The 15,719-nt window shown below is 45.8% G+C and overlaps 1 protein-coding gene across 9 annotated transcripts in view; it reads right to left on the bottom strand.

The window, feature by feature from the left end:
• The window catches only part of DVL1 (dishevelled segment polarity protein 1), a 210,930-nt gene that overhangs the window by 24,037 nt on the left and 171,174 nt on the right, over positions 1-15,719 (bottom strand). For 6 of the 9 annotated variants that reach the window (XM_073317074.1, XM_073317073.1, XM_073317075.1 and 3 more), the window contains one exon: positions 13,041-13,479. The exons of 1 other annotated variant lie outside the window; for it this stretch is intronic. In XM_073317074.1, coding sequence (XP_073173175.1) covers positions 13,070-13,479 — 410 coding nt within the window. In that variant the 3' untranslated portion in view covers positions 13,041-13,069. Of the gene's footprint in view, positions 1-13,040; positions 13,480-15,719 lie in introns of those variants that run through there. 2 more of the 9 variants (XM_073317081.1, XR_012155594.1) reach the window with 2 other exon arrangements.

The following is a 15,719-nucleotide window of genomic DNA, read 5'->3' on the forward strand; positions in this document are numbered from 1 at the left end:
TCCTGGTTCTAGTCAGGGCAGAAATAAAAGCCAGCCTGCTTCTCTCGTGCTATTTCTGTACATCCATTTCCGGTCCTGACCAGAGCATGGAAATGCAGGAGAGGCCACAGAAAGAAGGGATAGCATGGAGTGGGTGAGGAGATGACTTGCTCTCATGGAAGAAGCAGATGTTCAGAACCTCTTGAGTGTCAACTGGTGAGTTTCCAATTCCAACTCAACAGTAGGGGAAAAAAATAGCTACGGCCCAGGAATTGCCAAGTACATATATACAGATCCTTTATTAATGCTCTCCAAATATGCACCACAGGCAGCATGGATGGAGGAGAGAACCCACTGAAATGCCTCTGCGTTGCTGCTAGGGTGAGAACCACGTAGAATTGTATTCAAGGATCAGTTCCTCCAGTCCCAGCAACTAATTTGAAGGCTGGAGTTTGATTCTGGCTTCCATCCTCCTGGATGCTTCTTAGTATATATGTTTGCTCTGTTCCTAGCGCCCAAGCTTGCTTTGCAACACACTGGCTTTGTAACTCCAGGCTAGCGTAACAGGAATGCATATATTTCTACATGTTTTGTGTTTATTAAAAAATAATAAAACCAAGACATTCTGCAGCCTTGGATTTACTTTGTAGAAGTTACAGTGAATGAAATCATTTCACCATCTAAATCAGCGGCAGGCCAAAGGGGCAACCAAAACCCAAAGAGACTCCCGGATACATCAGGCCAATATACCATATTTCATGTTGGGATCTATCATTTCTTTGTGCTGCCCTTTTGCCTTAAAAGATGAGGGTGACTCCCATCTGCTTGAAGTTAGCTGTGACCCTGGGTTCTTGGAAAATAGCCAACGTAGCCTTGGGTTGGGGCAATTTTTGCATGCCCTTGATTTCACTTTGAGGAATACATCGAAGGGGGGCTGGGTACATGGGAGGGGAAGATATGGGAGAAGAGAACAAGAGTAGGTCACACCTGAAATGGGGGGAAAAGGAAGGAATTGGAAAAAAGAATATAATTTTTCTCCTCACAACTGATATAAATTAATGCTGGAATCCCACCTGAGCATTCTGGTGACAAACTTTCCTCTTACCATTTATACCTTCCCCAGGATCCTTCAGTATACAGGTAAGAATGTGCTATTCCTTAGATCTATCTAATCTAGCTACCACTGCATATATTTGTACCAAGGCTTGTAGAAACCACATCTAGATCAAGTATAAAGGGAAAATATCTGGCCTGATACAAGGGACATATTAAGCTGCCTTTGCAAAGAACATGGAAATGAAGTGAAAATAGAAAATGCAAATCTTGCCGTCCCAAGTCGGAGCAAAATGCTCCCACAGCCTCTGCAAACATGCAAAGGATCAACCAAAAGACCCACTCCTCACCCAGTGGGACCGTTTGCATTGGGATAAAATAGCAAAATTCTTGTTGCAAATTATGAACTACATGTAAAAAAAACCCCTCACCTGTTCATAAAACAGGCTCAGGAATTGTCAGATCAAGTCAGAGCAGTGGTTTGTCTAATTTAGCAACCTGCCACCAACAGTGACGAATAGCAGCTGTTTCAGAGGAAGGGGTAGGAAACCCTATAAATTGACAATTATGGAATAACTATCTCACAGAAGTTCCTTCAGAGCTGGTTAATGCTCTGAAACATGAGGGTTTACATATTCTCCATTTTTAAAAAATCCTATCTAATGTAAATGGATGTTTTCATTGTCCATAGAGTTGTCCAAATCTTTTTGAAACTCTACCAAGCTCTTGGCATATTTCATTGCAATGAGTTCCACAGGCCAATTATTGCATTGTGGTTTGTCAGCTTCGGCTTACTACAAACATCAGCCCAGGTGCCTTCAATTTGGCCTATTTCTTAAGGGCTACATCCAAACCCTAAAGATATGGGTTTTTTGTACAGCTGTGTTAATGGAATTAGATAGGAGTAAACAGAAATAGTAGGAATCTCCACTGCCACTTTCTATCTCCATATAGCAACAAACATTCATACCCTCGAATTGATCTTTCTGCCAACTGCCTTTTCGGTTCATTTCTAATATATGGATTGCTCCAGAAGCATCTGCTGTCTGTGCAAAGCATTCCACTCATCATTTACACTCTGCGTAGAGAGAGACATGCTCTGGGGAAGAGGAGGGGAAGCACAGAGGGAGCGTGCAAACTATTTATTGCAAAAGTTACAAAATTCAAGAGAGGGAAAGGTTTGATCCCATAGGAAACAAATGCATTAAAATCCCTCTCCGAAATTCTAATTACACCTGAAACAAAGATGGGACATTTATTCTTTGGTTACCTCGCAGCTGCTTCGGATACGTCACTGAATATTTTCTTAACGAGAGGTAGAACTTTATTATAGACGATCCCTCTTTCGGCTACAACAGCCAGAAGGCATTTTGGGCCTGATCCTAAAGCCCACTGGAAAGGATGACTCACGATGGCTTCAGTAGGCTCTGGATTAGGTGAATCAGGGTTTTTAGGACTCCAGGTGGTCAGGATCTCAGGGATACATCTCACCTACCCGACGGAGTTACCTGTAGCGCAGCAGCGGGTAACACCGCACTGAGGCATCGATTCAGCTTTGTTTCACAGGGAAAAGTGCCTCCTACTGAATGAACATCACTTCCACCTTGGGCTTCCCTTGCTATCCCTACCCCAACCCTGGAGATCACAGCCCGACGTGGCACTGCTGCCCACGGACATGCCAAAGCTTCGTCATCAAAGGCAAGAGGGAGGCGGAAGCTTCCTGCCACCCGGTGGCTACTTCTGTTGGTCTTAGAGGGGGAGCTGCCTTAGGGGCCATTTGCATTCAGGCTACAGTGCTACAAAACCACAGTAATTATGGGCCTCAGCCAAAGCCCGCTGCAGTTACGGGAAATCTTTCCATTGCCATTTCTGGGAAATGGCTCTCTTGGTCTCAGTGCAGCATGGAGGCTAGTCACTTTGGGCTAGATTTACAAAGGCCTAAAGATGTGTGTCTAGAGGGATCCACAAATGGCACCTAACCGGATTAGGTGCCTAACTCTCATTGCAAGTCAATGGGCGTTAGGACACTTGCAAATCTCACTAGGCCCCTCCCTGCATCCTGAGATACCTAAATACGTTTGGAAATCTGGCCCTTTGTTGTTAAATCTAAATTAACACGTCACCCTCCCAATTCATTCCCCTCCCCAGAGCAGCATCACCTTGACATGATCGGATGTCACTGCATCCGACTCTGCTGAAGGCTAGCTGCTTTCAGGAGGCAGGGGATGGTAAGCCTATTGGAAGATCCCAGATCTCTCAAATCCCGCTCAGAAGGCAGAGCCACGTTACTGCCTCGGCCCCCGAGGAGCAGCTTCTTTTGTCCCGTTCAGAGCAGGAGGAGAGGAACGAGCGTGAGAGCGACAGGCAGAAGGGAAGAGGCAGAGGAGAGCTAGAATCCCAGGAGTGAAAAGGGGCAGCAGATGTGTGGATATGAAGGGAAGAAGAGGGGTATGTTTGCAGGAAAAGCATCATTATGGTGAGAAGCTGGTGCTGAAATACCACCGTGCCGAGCACCAATACAAGAACGTTTAGACAGATCTTATGAATTTAAAGGGGTTTATAGTATTAGGATGATCTAGAATAAGAGGATCTGTTCCATAGCATGTAGGCAAAACGCACATACGGTTATTCAAAGCCAGGTTTGTGATTTAAGATGATTTTATCTTGTATATCCCTATACCTGCCCCACCTCAAACAACTCCCCACAGATCAGGCTGTCTAGCTTTGAAATAATATGGCTCCATTATACCCCCCCCACACACACACACCAAGGAACACACATGCTATCAAATAATCCAGATTAAATGAGTACTCTTTGTGATGAAGGATCTGACTCGTTCATGGTGCTATAAACCCCTACGTGCACGGGACCCACAAAGGCAATGGGGAAAAAATGGATGATAGTTTATTTGGATGCGGGAAAACAAAATACTGCTGCAATTTTCGAAGTCCTTTAGGGTATCCGGGCACTCAATTCCCAGTACTTTTAGGCATCACTGAAAGGCTCAGTCCACACACACACACACACACACACGGAACTTCCAGGGATATTGCTGGATTCAGCCACAGCTCGTCTATTCAGCGATCAGTTCATAGACAGCATCAGAACAGACGCTTTGGAATCATTATGGTCAATGGGGCTTGATCCCAGTTCCCACTGGAGACAAGGGTGAAGCTCCCACTGACAGCAATGGAGCAGGATCAAGCCACTGAATTAGCCTGGAAGGGAAGCAAACCAACCAACCAAATGGAGACTAGCTTTCACTGAGTGGCAATGGAATCAATGAAACCAAGCCAGCGGGCACATTTAAAGCGCTGTGCAGGCCACTCCAGAAGCATTCATACGTTTGTTTTTCCTGCCATCCATTGACTGGGGCATTTGTGCTCTGGGCAATGTAATTACTATTTGTTCTTTCAATCAAGTGACACTTTGGTTTTAAACCCACTAGCAAGGTTTAAATTGTCTCTCTATCACCCTGTATGAGAAATAAATGCACCGTTGCGACCATGGAGGTATCATAGCCCAAGCTGCCGAGGACAATGTGTGTCCAAGTTCGTTCCTTGCTTTGGGTCTCTTCTCCCAACAGTGCAGGGAGATCCGTAACCCTGCTCGCCCTTGGCGACATGTTTGATCGGCACCTTGGATAGTTGCTGTTTATTAGCTGTTGCCTGTGGTGAAAGGTAGGAGCCATCGGGATGCTAAGGTGTGTGAAGGCGCACGTTCTCTCACTGCGAGTGAGATGAGTACATGGGTATTATCACCTCCATTGTACAAAGGGGGAAATGAGGCAGAGAGAGGCCATGGTCACACAACAAGTTGATGGCAGAGCTGGGAACAGACCCTAGGATCTCCCTAGGCAAAAGGCCATGCTCTTTCCCATGAATATATTATTAAGTGTATACTATCTAGTGCAGTGGTTCCCAAACTGGGGTTCGTGAACCCCTGGGGGTTCACGAAACGTTACAGGGGGTTCTCGGGAAAAAATTCCCTAATGGCGGACAGAGCTGTCCCTAGGGACACCAGGCATCACGGGGCCAGCAGCCTGGAGCCCCTGGACTTCCAAGAACTGAGCAGATTAAAGCAGTTATATCTATCACACTGAGGAGATTTAAACTTCAAGATGCCTTATAAGGAATGGAAAGGGAGGTGGATATTTTTTGCTGTTTTTAAAATTAAATAGGCAGCTAGTATTGTTTTTTAAATTATTGTGAAGAACAAGTTTCAGCTTTGTTGTAACGTGCATTGTTTGCCTGGACTGCTCAAGACCCGAATGCTTGTGTAGGAGGAACTCCTTGAGTTGGCTTCTTAAATCCCTTCATGCTGTTTCACATCTGACACTCCTTGATGAAACATAGGAGCCTTGTCTTATAACAGGCTTATTCAAAGCGATACAAGCTACGAAAGTGAGATCTGGGAAGAGTATTGCCGTTTTCATAACATAATAAAAATACTGTAATGATAAATAATTAATAGTGTGTAATAAGCATGTCATAAAAACAAATTTTATATTTCCGAGATCACTGCTTTTATAATTTATACTCAGGGAAAGGAGAAAATCCCTGGAAATATTCATTTTTAGGAGAGGGTTCGTGAGATTTGACATTTTAGTGAAAGGGGTTCACAGGTTGTTAAAGTTTGGGAACCACTGATCTCGTGATAACCAGCAGGCCCTGGGTTTGCAGGCGTTTCAGCGGAAGTTCCGTGTGTGGAGGGCTTGCAGACTGAGGCTGATGATAGTTATTGCACTGCAGTAATGTCTATGAGCTCCAGAACCAGGACCTCACCGTGCTAGGCGCTGCACGGACAAAGACTAGAAAGACAGTCCCTGCCCTCAAAGAGCTTACAGTCTGAAAGCTACAGTTATAACTAGGCTATGATTTCGGCATGGACATTTTTAGTACATTTTACAGCAGAGGTGTGGGGAAAAAAACCCTAAGTCACGTAAAGGCCACCAAATAATGTGTTTTTTGTTACATCAACATTCACAAGAGACTAGTGGGAATGCTGAAAGGTGAGGGCCAGGGAAGGGGCTGGAGAAAGAGCCCACTCCAGATTCACCCCACAGCAGCAGAGGCTGGGCCTGGCTCCCCATTCCAGGTGTTGTGACCTGCTACAAGAGGTTGCAGTGTCACTCTGGTTCGGCCCATGGGCCCCTCCATCTACATGCTCAGTGACTCTCAGGAGAAAGCCCCATCACAGATAAAATATAGACAGTGTTTTGCTTGGAACATACACACACAGAGAATAGCAATCAGCCCCCAGAACTCCTCAAGTGCTCACAACCAAAGCATCCCAGGGACTGGTCTACATTGTAAAGTTAGGTAGAGCCAGCTGAGTCACTCAAAGGTGTGAAAAATACACACCCCCCCCCAGTGATGTAGTTAAGCCAACCCCTAACACCATTCTTCCATACTTAGCTACCACCTCTCGGGCAAGGGGAGAACCCCTCCCATCACTACGGCGTTTCAATGGCGGAGCTGTAGCATTTTGAGTGTAGACATAGCCTCCCTTGCAAAGCTACCTGTTCTTTTTCCTGTGCTCTGCCCGAATGAAGGCTCAGTTCAATGTCAATAAATCCCAGAAATTAACCCCATCGTGTGCATTCCATTTCATTGCCTACTCAAAGTGTGTTGCTTGCTGTGCTGAAAACAAAAGCAGTGCATTATTTCAGGGAGAAATCTCCTGGTTCCTTGTCTGAGTTTGTGAGTGGATTTTTTTTTTTATTTCTAAAGGAACATCAAAGCAGGATCCATCTTTACCAAAATTAGATCCTAGATTATGAACAACAAAGTTCTTATGGGGCCTTTGTGTAGCAAGAACCATCATATTCTTTTTTGGGGGGGACAGTAAAAAAGCATCATTTTATCACATTGTAACACACATACATCCTGATTCCACTCTCTTTTATATCAATTTTACACCCATGTAATTCCATTGACTTAAAATGGATTTACTCCTTATTTACACCACTAGATCAACATTTGGCCCTCTGAATCTACATTAAAATGCAACAGCTCAGTCTGAAGGTGCCTTCAGTGAGTTCCCCTCAGAAGTACCCAAGGCAGAACTTTTAGAAAGCAAGAAGCTCTTTTTCTGAGATCTCCCTATTTTATTCCGCCCCCTTCCCCCCCTTCAAAGTTGGCCCAAAGCGTTTGGTCTTTACCACAATTTTTATCAGGGCGGCTTTATCAGTCAGTCACTGAGCTGCATGAAAATTATCCCATCAATTGAATGCACATGACGACTGGACATAAGCAGACACTAATCTATGGGATAGGCTGAACATTAGAGAAACAGGACTTTTGCAGTGCATCCCGTGCACACCTCTTCCTCTGCATTTCTTTAACTCCCTGCATACTGAAGTTCTTTCGGAGGTAGGAGCCTGTGTACGTGTGCGCATGGAAATTCACGTGAGTGGGATTTCGTGTGGAGTAAGGCGCTACTCAGCACGAGCCAACGTATCAGAATCTGGCTTATGCCTGGAAGTCCCCATTGCCGGAGACCGTACTCAAGGATGTGTTGTCACGTGTGAGATGACCCAAGTGGTGATTTCATGACCATGCAGCAGTTTATGGCATTTTCAAACCAGGAAAGACACAAAGCCACATTCTTTGATGAGACTCTCTTGAGGTCAGCAGAGATTAAACTGACCCTTTCTTTTTACAGCCAAGTGGAGTCACCTGTTCTGGGACCCCAGCTGGAGTCAATAATCTAACTCCCTCATTAGACTGCTGAATAAGTGCAGGCTGCACAACCTAGATCTGCAAGGTTTGAGAAATACTGGGCCCAGTTCTCCTCTCACTTACAGTTGAGCAGCTCTGCACTGGCTCTAAATTGTGATTAGCATCCAGCATTTAGCCAACTTCCCCTCAGCTCCCTCCAAGCCGACATGTAGGCTTTGAAAGATAGAAGAGCTGGGGAAGTTCTTCTGCACACAGCCCAGAGAAGGGGTCTCCAGTCCCTATCTGCTACAGGGCAGTACTATCCATGATAGGCCCGAGGGGCGTTCAGGGGTCGCCTAGGGTCCCATGATGACTGAGAGCAAACCCCCTCCCCCCATTCTGCTGGCTCTTGCCAGCCTAGGAGGGGGATTTGGTCTCAATCAAACTCTAAGGAAAATCCCTGTGCCAGGCCCATTCAGTCAATTCAGGCTTTAGAGGGAGGGAGGGCGGATCTCTTTATGCCGTTTATCAAAGGCATTTTGTTGGGGTTTCCTTGTTAAACTCACCTGCAATCTGCGGTCCGGCAGGATCCTGGTTTCCATCTCAGCTAGGGCAGACGTGCAGAGTCCAGAACAAAAGTGAGTCGAGCGACAGGACTGTGTTAGTGGGTTCAAGCAGCTCCAGGGGACAGAGGGAGAGATTTCTCACTCCTTGGGTTTGCAACTCAGACAGCTTGTTCCAACCTAGGCCCAGGACTTAACACCTTGGTCCATCTAGTGCAAAATATCACACCATCTACATTATACTTGTGCCCGCACATGCTCTGTCTACTGCCTTTCCAAAGGTAGGCTCAGGGAGAGGGAGGAGATAGGCTAATTAATCTAGCCTCTCTTTTAAAGAGACAAACATGCTTTCTGCACAAATGCATTGGTGACAAGCTCAGGGCCTGTGCCTTGTCAGTATCTGAGCATCCGGAGAAATGATGATAGGCCATACAACTCTAAATCCCAGTTCCCTGCTCTAATCTCCAGACCTCACATCCTCCTATCAACTGGACAGAATACTTACCTCTCTCAGGGAGGAACTGTCAGACATAATGCATGCCTCGAGATCCCCGGATAGCAAGTGCTACTGAAGTCCAAAGGATCCTCATCAATAAAGGGAAGACACTGGGTGCAGTTGTCACATAAAATTAAAAGCTTTTTTAGTGTTTAAAATAGCATTTACACATAAGCAGCTATATATTAACTATACAGACACTTGGGTTTTAATACAATATCTACAAAAAAGAATTCAATTATGCAATAGACATTTAACAGGAACAGTGCAGTCCATGCTAGTAAAAGGTCACTCTCGGAGTAGAACCAATTCTAGAATAGGTGATAGTCTGGGTTTTCATTATTTAAAATCATTTAACGTTTTTCCCCCCTCTACTGTACATAAATTCTTTACATGTATTTCTAATCACTGATTAGAATGATTTTTTTTAAAGTCAATCTTATTACAATCCAGTTAAATGCAAAACAAAAACAATTACATCAACTCATCAGCTGTCAGTCTCAAGATGGGACTGTCAATTTGACAAAAAACCAACAAAAATATCAAAAAAGTCAGCGCCTGTGCATCGTTTGCCATCCAATATACCTTTGGATAAAGTGTCCAGGGACTATTACCTCTGAAAAGCAAATGTGTTAACAGGAGGTCAAAGACATCAGCAGTGCCTTTAAGACGCTCATAAACCATTCACCAAAATCTTACTCTTTAGAGAGTTGGGTTAATACATTAGGTGGGTGCATTACCCTCACATTCCAGTAGGAGGCATCATCCCAAAGCCTTGGCACATAGGTAATCTCTAATCCATAAAACACACCTATTTGTTCTTATTAGTTGCTGTTGACAGGAATGAATAAATAATAGTGCAAGTCCAGCTGCAGAGCACAGGCAGATTGTGTTAACTCCCCTCTTCCCCCCCAATTCAAATACTATTTAAGGCTCCTGTTATGAGACCAGCTTGTCATTTGAACCCGTTCAGCATCACCCCCTTCATGTGCCTATTAACGGCAAGCCCATCACTTTTCTTTGCAGTGGGAGGAGGACAGGTCAAGATACATTCTAGGGCCAGACCACTGCCAGCTCCCCGACCTTAAAAGGAGCAAACTAACCTGGGCTCTACTAAGAAACGACATGCTCTTTAAGGGCCTGATCCGTCAACTATTCGCCACCTGGCATAGCACTTACAACTGCCTCGTTGACGTCAAGGGCACGTCTCTCTGGAGGAAGCACTCCACCTGGCAGTATATGCTTGCAAAATTAGGCCCAAACGCCCCCAGGCTGCACAGATAAACTTGGACATATTTAAAGGCATCGGCAGGATTTTGGAGATCTCCCTCCATCCACTCATGAATAAGTGACAAACATTCTGCTCCTGGTTTCCCACTCACTCAGCCTGGCATCTCCCTAGACTTCAGTGGAGTTACTGTACATTCCTCCAGGAGAAGGGAGAGGGGAATCAAGCCCTAAGTATTATACTGCAATCATGATGTATTGCACTGTTCATAGAATGGGCATTTAGATTCTCCTATGGCTCTTCAGGGAATAGAAGATTCGAAATACCGTTCATTGTTTAATAACCTGCCATTGCACACAGAGCAGCACGTGCTTTGCCCTAAGTGGGAGCTTGATTTCAGCTGAAGCCAGTTTGGATAGAACCAAGTTAATTTCTAACTCACAGTCAAAGCCAGACTTGGCAGCCTGCTTCCTTCAGCAGATGAGCACCTTCCCACACCTATAATCGGGACTGTGTCAGCCTGAGTCCAGAGTCACCCATGCACACGGAAATACATAACACAATCATTTCAACACAGCAGCAAAGGGCAACACGACATAGAGCAGTTTTTCTGCCAATAGCACTTACCACAACAACAAAAAGAAAAATACAGCAAGTGTGTAACTGCAACTCTTGAAAAGACATACAAGGAAACAAAACACTTCAGCCTCCTTGGGTGAAAGCCCAGCCTATAATCACTCCCCCTTCTGTATACCCTAACAGATTAACACTACCATCTTTTCCCCTGATCCCATAACTTTTGCTTTAAGATAAAGTGAGCCAGGAAAAAAAAAAAAAAAAAGAGCAGAGAAGTAAAAAACTGGTTTAAAAGCAGAACCACCAGAGATGGTCAGTAAAATCAAAGACTTTTTTTTTTTTTTTTTTTTTAAATAGGGCCTCCTTGAGCTACAGCAAAAGTAAGGGATGATTTCTTTGATTGCTTTAAAAAAAAGATCTCTGAATGTAATTAGTATTTGCATCATGCCTAGGTGAAAAATGAAAAAAACGTTGCGAACAGCTCCAGGTTCTAAAAGGATCGTGCAATTTTATATTGGTTACCGGCAACTCTGCTACTTAGCCAGTTTAGGCTGGGATTCCAGCTGAATCAAAGAAACACAGCTGGGCGAGGCTAGCCAATGGGTGGGTTAGGCAAAAGGGATTTAGGGGCTTAAACAGGGAGTTGGTGTGTGGCATGGTGGGGTGTAAAATCTACAGTGCTCCAGCACACTAACTGTCCATGTGGATCCTGCCACTGTGCATTAAGAGCACCCTAGTGTGCACTGGTGAAATGAACGGTTGTTTCAAACAGCCGTTATGTCAGTGCATTCTAGGGAACCTTGTGGGTACAGCAGCAAGCTCCACATGGACCGTTGGTATGTGACGCCCTGGAATGCTGCAGCTTTACGCCCCAGCTTGCTGTGCACTAACTCTTCATTTAGACACGCCCTAAGACCCACTGACTTTCAGGTTGCGCTGTGCTTAAGTCGCTTTTGAAAAGGAGCCTTACAATCCTAAGTCATTTTGCTACTTTTGCAAATTTTACCCTTTGTCTTTTTCTAATTCCACTAAGTAAAAGAAAAAGCTGTGGTAGCCACCCCAGGGTGCGTGACATGATAAGCACGCTGCTTGGGAAGTCAGTGCTGCAGTAGGATTACAAGGGAACGTGAAATCCCAGCAGTATTCAGCTATACAGCTCTTCTGCATGCCTGCTAGGCACTGAAACCAACAACAATGCAAGAAATATAGCCGGAGGGACCGTCATATTGGGGGTAAATCTTTTCTACATAGTGAAGCGTGATTTAAGCACCCATCCTCAAATTCATCAGGAAGAGTTGACTACTAATAAAGGTGGATTTTAACTGAAGGGCCAACAACATAGGACTGAAATCCTTGGAGATGTACGACAGCGGATGCTTAAGAAAAAGCTGCTGGTTGGAAGTGGGACCCTTAACACAGTTTTCACTGTGTGTCAGGTAGAAAGAGGAATCGGTTTTAGCATTTCTGAGCTGTCCATAAAAGCATTTCCCTTACCTAGCCCTGTCTGCATTCAGAACATGCCCACTTGGTAACACTGCAGGGCCAACCCCAGGATTCTGATTCACAGCAGAGGTGAAGCTGGGAAGGGTGATGCCAGGAAGATCTTATTCAGCAACCGAGAGGAAAAAGAGCGGCCAGAATTACCAGCAAAGCCACTGATGTGGGCAGGAATAGGATGAGAATCCCCTCTTTAATCAGGGGAAGCTGCATCTATGCCTTGAATAACCAGATAGTGGCAACTGTCCCATTGCTGCAGGAACAACCTTTCCAACAGCAATTAAGTGCACGTTATGACCAGACAAAAATGGACATGCCTCATCATCAGGGGTGTCACAGTTGTGATAGGAGGATGTCAAAATGAAAGACAATTCTACTCCTTACTCAGCAGAGGAAAGAAGGGTTCTACATCGAATCAGATCTTTGCCTCCTGCTGGGAATTTCCCCTCTTACATACTGCCCACAAACTTTCAGGCGTCAGGGCTGCTTGTGTTGTATTTTGCTATTTACCAGACGTATGACAAGGAAATCAATCATAGTAGCCAGTGTTTCTGGTAAGACAGAGAAAGAGAGAGAGAGAGATAAAGGTGCTAATAATGCATCACTGGAAACTTAGAAGTCATATGAAATAAAAAAGCCTTGAATCAGTCAAGACGACACACTAATTGCACTGAAAGTAGGTGCCACAATTACCAAAGCTCGTCAGGCTGTGAATATACACCAGTCAATCACATTAAAAAAAACAACATGAGGAGAAAGGGAAAAAAAAAGAAGGAGGAGGAAAGAAAAGATGCCATCGATTTGCTGATATTTAAGAATCCCAGGGGATTTTTTTTTGTTTTGCAACACACGACTGAGATTCAGGAAGGTGTTACATGCAATACAGCCAAGCTTTCTTTCTTAAAGTGTTCGGCAAGGACCCCGACCCCCCCCCCAAAAAACCCAACCCCAACATCAATGAAAACAAGCCCCTCCCACCCCTCCCCCCGAAACAGAGTCTGAAGGCACTTCCTCTCACATGATGTCAACAAAGAATTCGCAAGGGTTGCCCATCGCCTTCTGGAAGGACTGCCGGCTCCCCGTCAGCTCTGGAGGAACGGAACTCAGTTCTCTCACGGGCGGTCCCCCGGGGGGTCCACTCGTCCCGTAGACTTTGGAGCCTAGCTTTGGCAGGTTGTAGAGGGGTGGGACCCCCGGAGGCCCGTACGAATGGTGGCTGTGGTGGCTTCTCTCGCTGTGGGTGGCAGAGACGTGGCTGAGCTGGCTGACGGGCCGTTCGCGGCGCACTACGCTGGCTCCGCCCCCGCTGCGGGCGGTGTGGTCGGATTCGCTGCCGCTTCCGGCTGACTTGCGGTCCTTCTCCCTGCCCAGTGCCCTCCGGCTGTTCTCACTGTTGCTCCGGTTAGAGCCGCTGCTCTTGCTTCCTGTGGACAGCGAGCAACAGGAACAGAACGGGAGGGTCAGTCAGTCATGTTTCCTCCCCTCCTCTTTCATCAACACGTCCTGAAATCCCCCCGGCATCAAACCCACAGTGGCAACAATGATCATGACCATGACCAACTCCGGCCCACGGCAAGCACAACAGGCTATGGAGGACTCCAGAATTTGGCGACGACACCTGCTAGAACAAAGCTGAGGAGGCTGCGGCATGCAAAGATGCACATCGATCCAATCCACCCTCCGGAGCCAGCATGGGGAAAGCATTAGCTAGCCTAGAACTACAGCCTGAAGCCCCTCTGCTTCCATGCCTTCCCACTGGCCAAGCAAAGGAGAGGGAAAAGACAAAAAGGGGAGAAAACGGAGGGATGGGGGGGGCACGGGTTCTGTTTTTAAACACAAAATAGGTTTCTTCTAACACTATGATTGACTCAATGTGTGGATGCCAGGAACCCTGGCACAGGAATGGGTTATTCTACCACGAAACCGCTTCTTCAGAACAAAACTCATCTGCTCTTTCCGGCATCAGCCTTTGGTAAACAAAGCGGATTCAAAGGACGGGCCTGCTCCAAATCCAGTGAAGTCAATGGAAGTCGTTCTGTTGGCTTCCATGGCATTAGGACCTGATCCAAAGGCAGACTCCTACAAAGCCCATCACGGAGGCGCTTTGTGGTTGTAGTGTCCTTCAAAAGCCAGTGTGTAGAGTTGCTACACGTAGATTGCCATGTATCATGCACATGCTGAGTCTAGAAGATGTTCCCAACAGAGGCTGAAAATAATGCCTTAGAGGTTGTGTAAAAGTAGTACATGAGAGTGTGAGCTACTGACTTCACTGGGTTTTGGGTCAGGCCCAGCGTGAACAGCTGCAGGAGGTGCTCAGATATCATAAGAATGAGCATGGAAGGATACTTAGGTAGATATTTCCAAGTAAAATCTCTCTCTCAAAAAAAAATAAAATAAAAATCCTAACTTTCCAAGCCATCATTCGACAAGGAACTAATTGCTCGGCTTAAACCAAAGCCCTTAGAGTTTGAGGCTCCATTCACGAACAAACTCCACCGCCTCGTAACCATGGGCCAGATTCTGAATTTGAACAAGTGCTTGCTACTCCACTCAAGTCATCACAGCATTGATGGTTAATGCAACGGAAGAGAGGGAAAGAGAGAATCACAGGTGCTCCTATTGCTAGTCGCGGCTCTCCTTCTGCTGATGAGATTATATTGAGAAAAGGCAAAACAAAAGAGATGGAGGAAAGAAAACTAGCCAGGCCTGGTGTGTGCAGTAGAGATCTCAAAGTCTCCTGCAGAACGCAGAGGGCTTGAGGACCAAAGCAGAACGTGGAATACCCAAGACGCAGTGTGGACGAGGGGTTTGAACTCAGGACTAGGAGGCTGCAACTGGTGAGTTCTATTCCTAATTTCCACCAATTCCCCTGTTTGCTTTAGGCAAGACACTTGACTGTTCTGGGCTTCAGTTTCTCCATCTATGAATGGAGGTTATAACATTTACTCCCCTACCTCCCAGGGGTGTTGTAAGGATTGGTTAGCTAAGCCCTTTGAAAACAAAGCGTTACATAAATGCTGAGTTTCATTATCAAACATCTCCTAATGAGCCAATAAACCCCACCCCCGCCATGTACCAGAGCATAATTGGGAATTAATAAGATGACTGTTCCAGCCCACACTCCAGGCAGGATCGACGCCAGAGCGACACAGAGAATTCTTACAAGGCACTGATTATAATTCATCCTTGAGCGAATGGCACTGTGCCCATCACCACCCAAACACAAATCTTAAGGCAGGGCTCTTTGGCAACTGCTTTGCAAAATCAAGAAGCACCTTGATAGGAAGAAACTCCAGTGCAGTGGGCCTTTGTTCCCCAGCAGGAAGTCCCCACATTGTGGCAATCTTCGAAGCACTAGAGAAGTCTCCTTTTCCCCTAACGTGTCCCAGGACAATAGCATCAGTTTTCAAGCAGGAATTCCCATGGATGGAGAGATCGGTTTAAAACCTGATGGCACAAAACTGGCCCCTTGACATTCTCCTCCCACGTTCTAGCTCTACGCTGGGCATGCAATGCCGAGTCTGTAGTAACGTTCTGAGATTAAAGCTGGCGTGTATGTCAAAGTAAAGGTCTCTGTGGGAGCTGCTATTCGAGATCAGGCCCCAGAACGGGGGCTCACTTACCCCGTCAGCACAGTCACTTCTGAAGGTAGGAGCACATTCAG

The sequence above is a fragment of the Lepidochelys kempii genome, chromosome 18 (assembly GCF_965140265.1).
Source record: "Lepidochelys kempii isolate rLepKem1 chromosome 18, rLepKem1.hap2, whole genome shotgun sequence".
In the NCBI taxonomy this organism is placed as follows: domain Eukaryota; kingdom Metazoa; phylum Chordata; order Testudines; family Cheloniidae; genus Lepidochelys; species Lepidochelys kempii.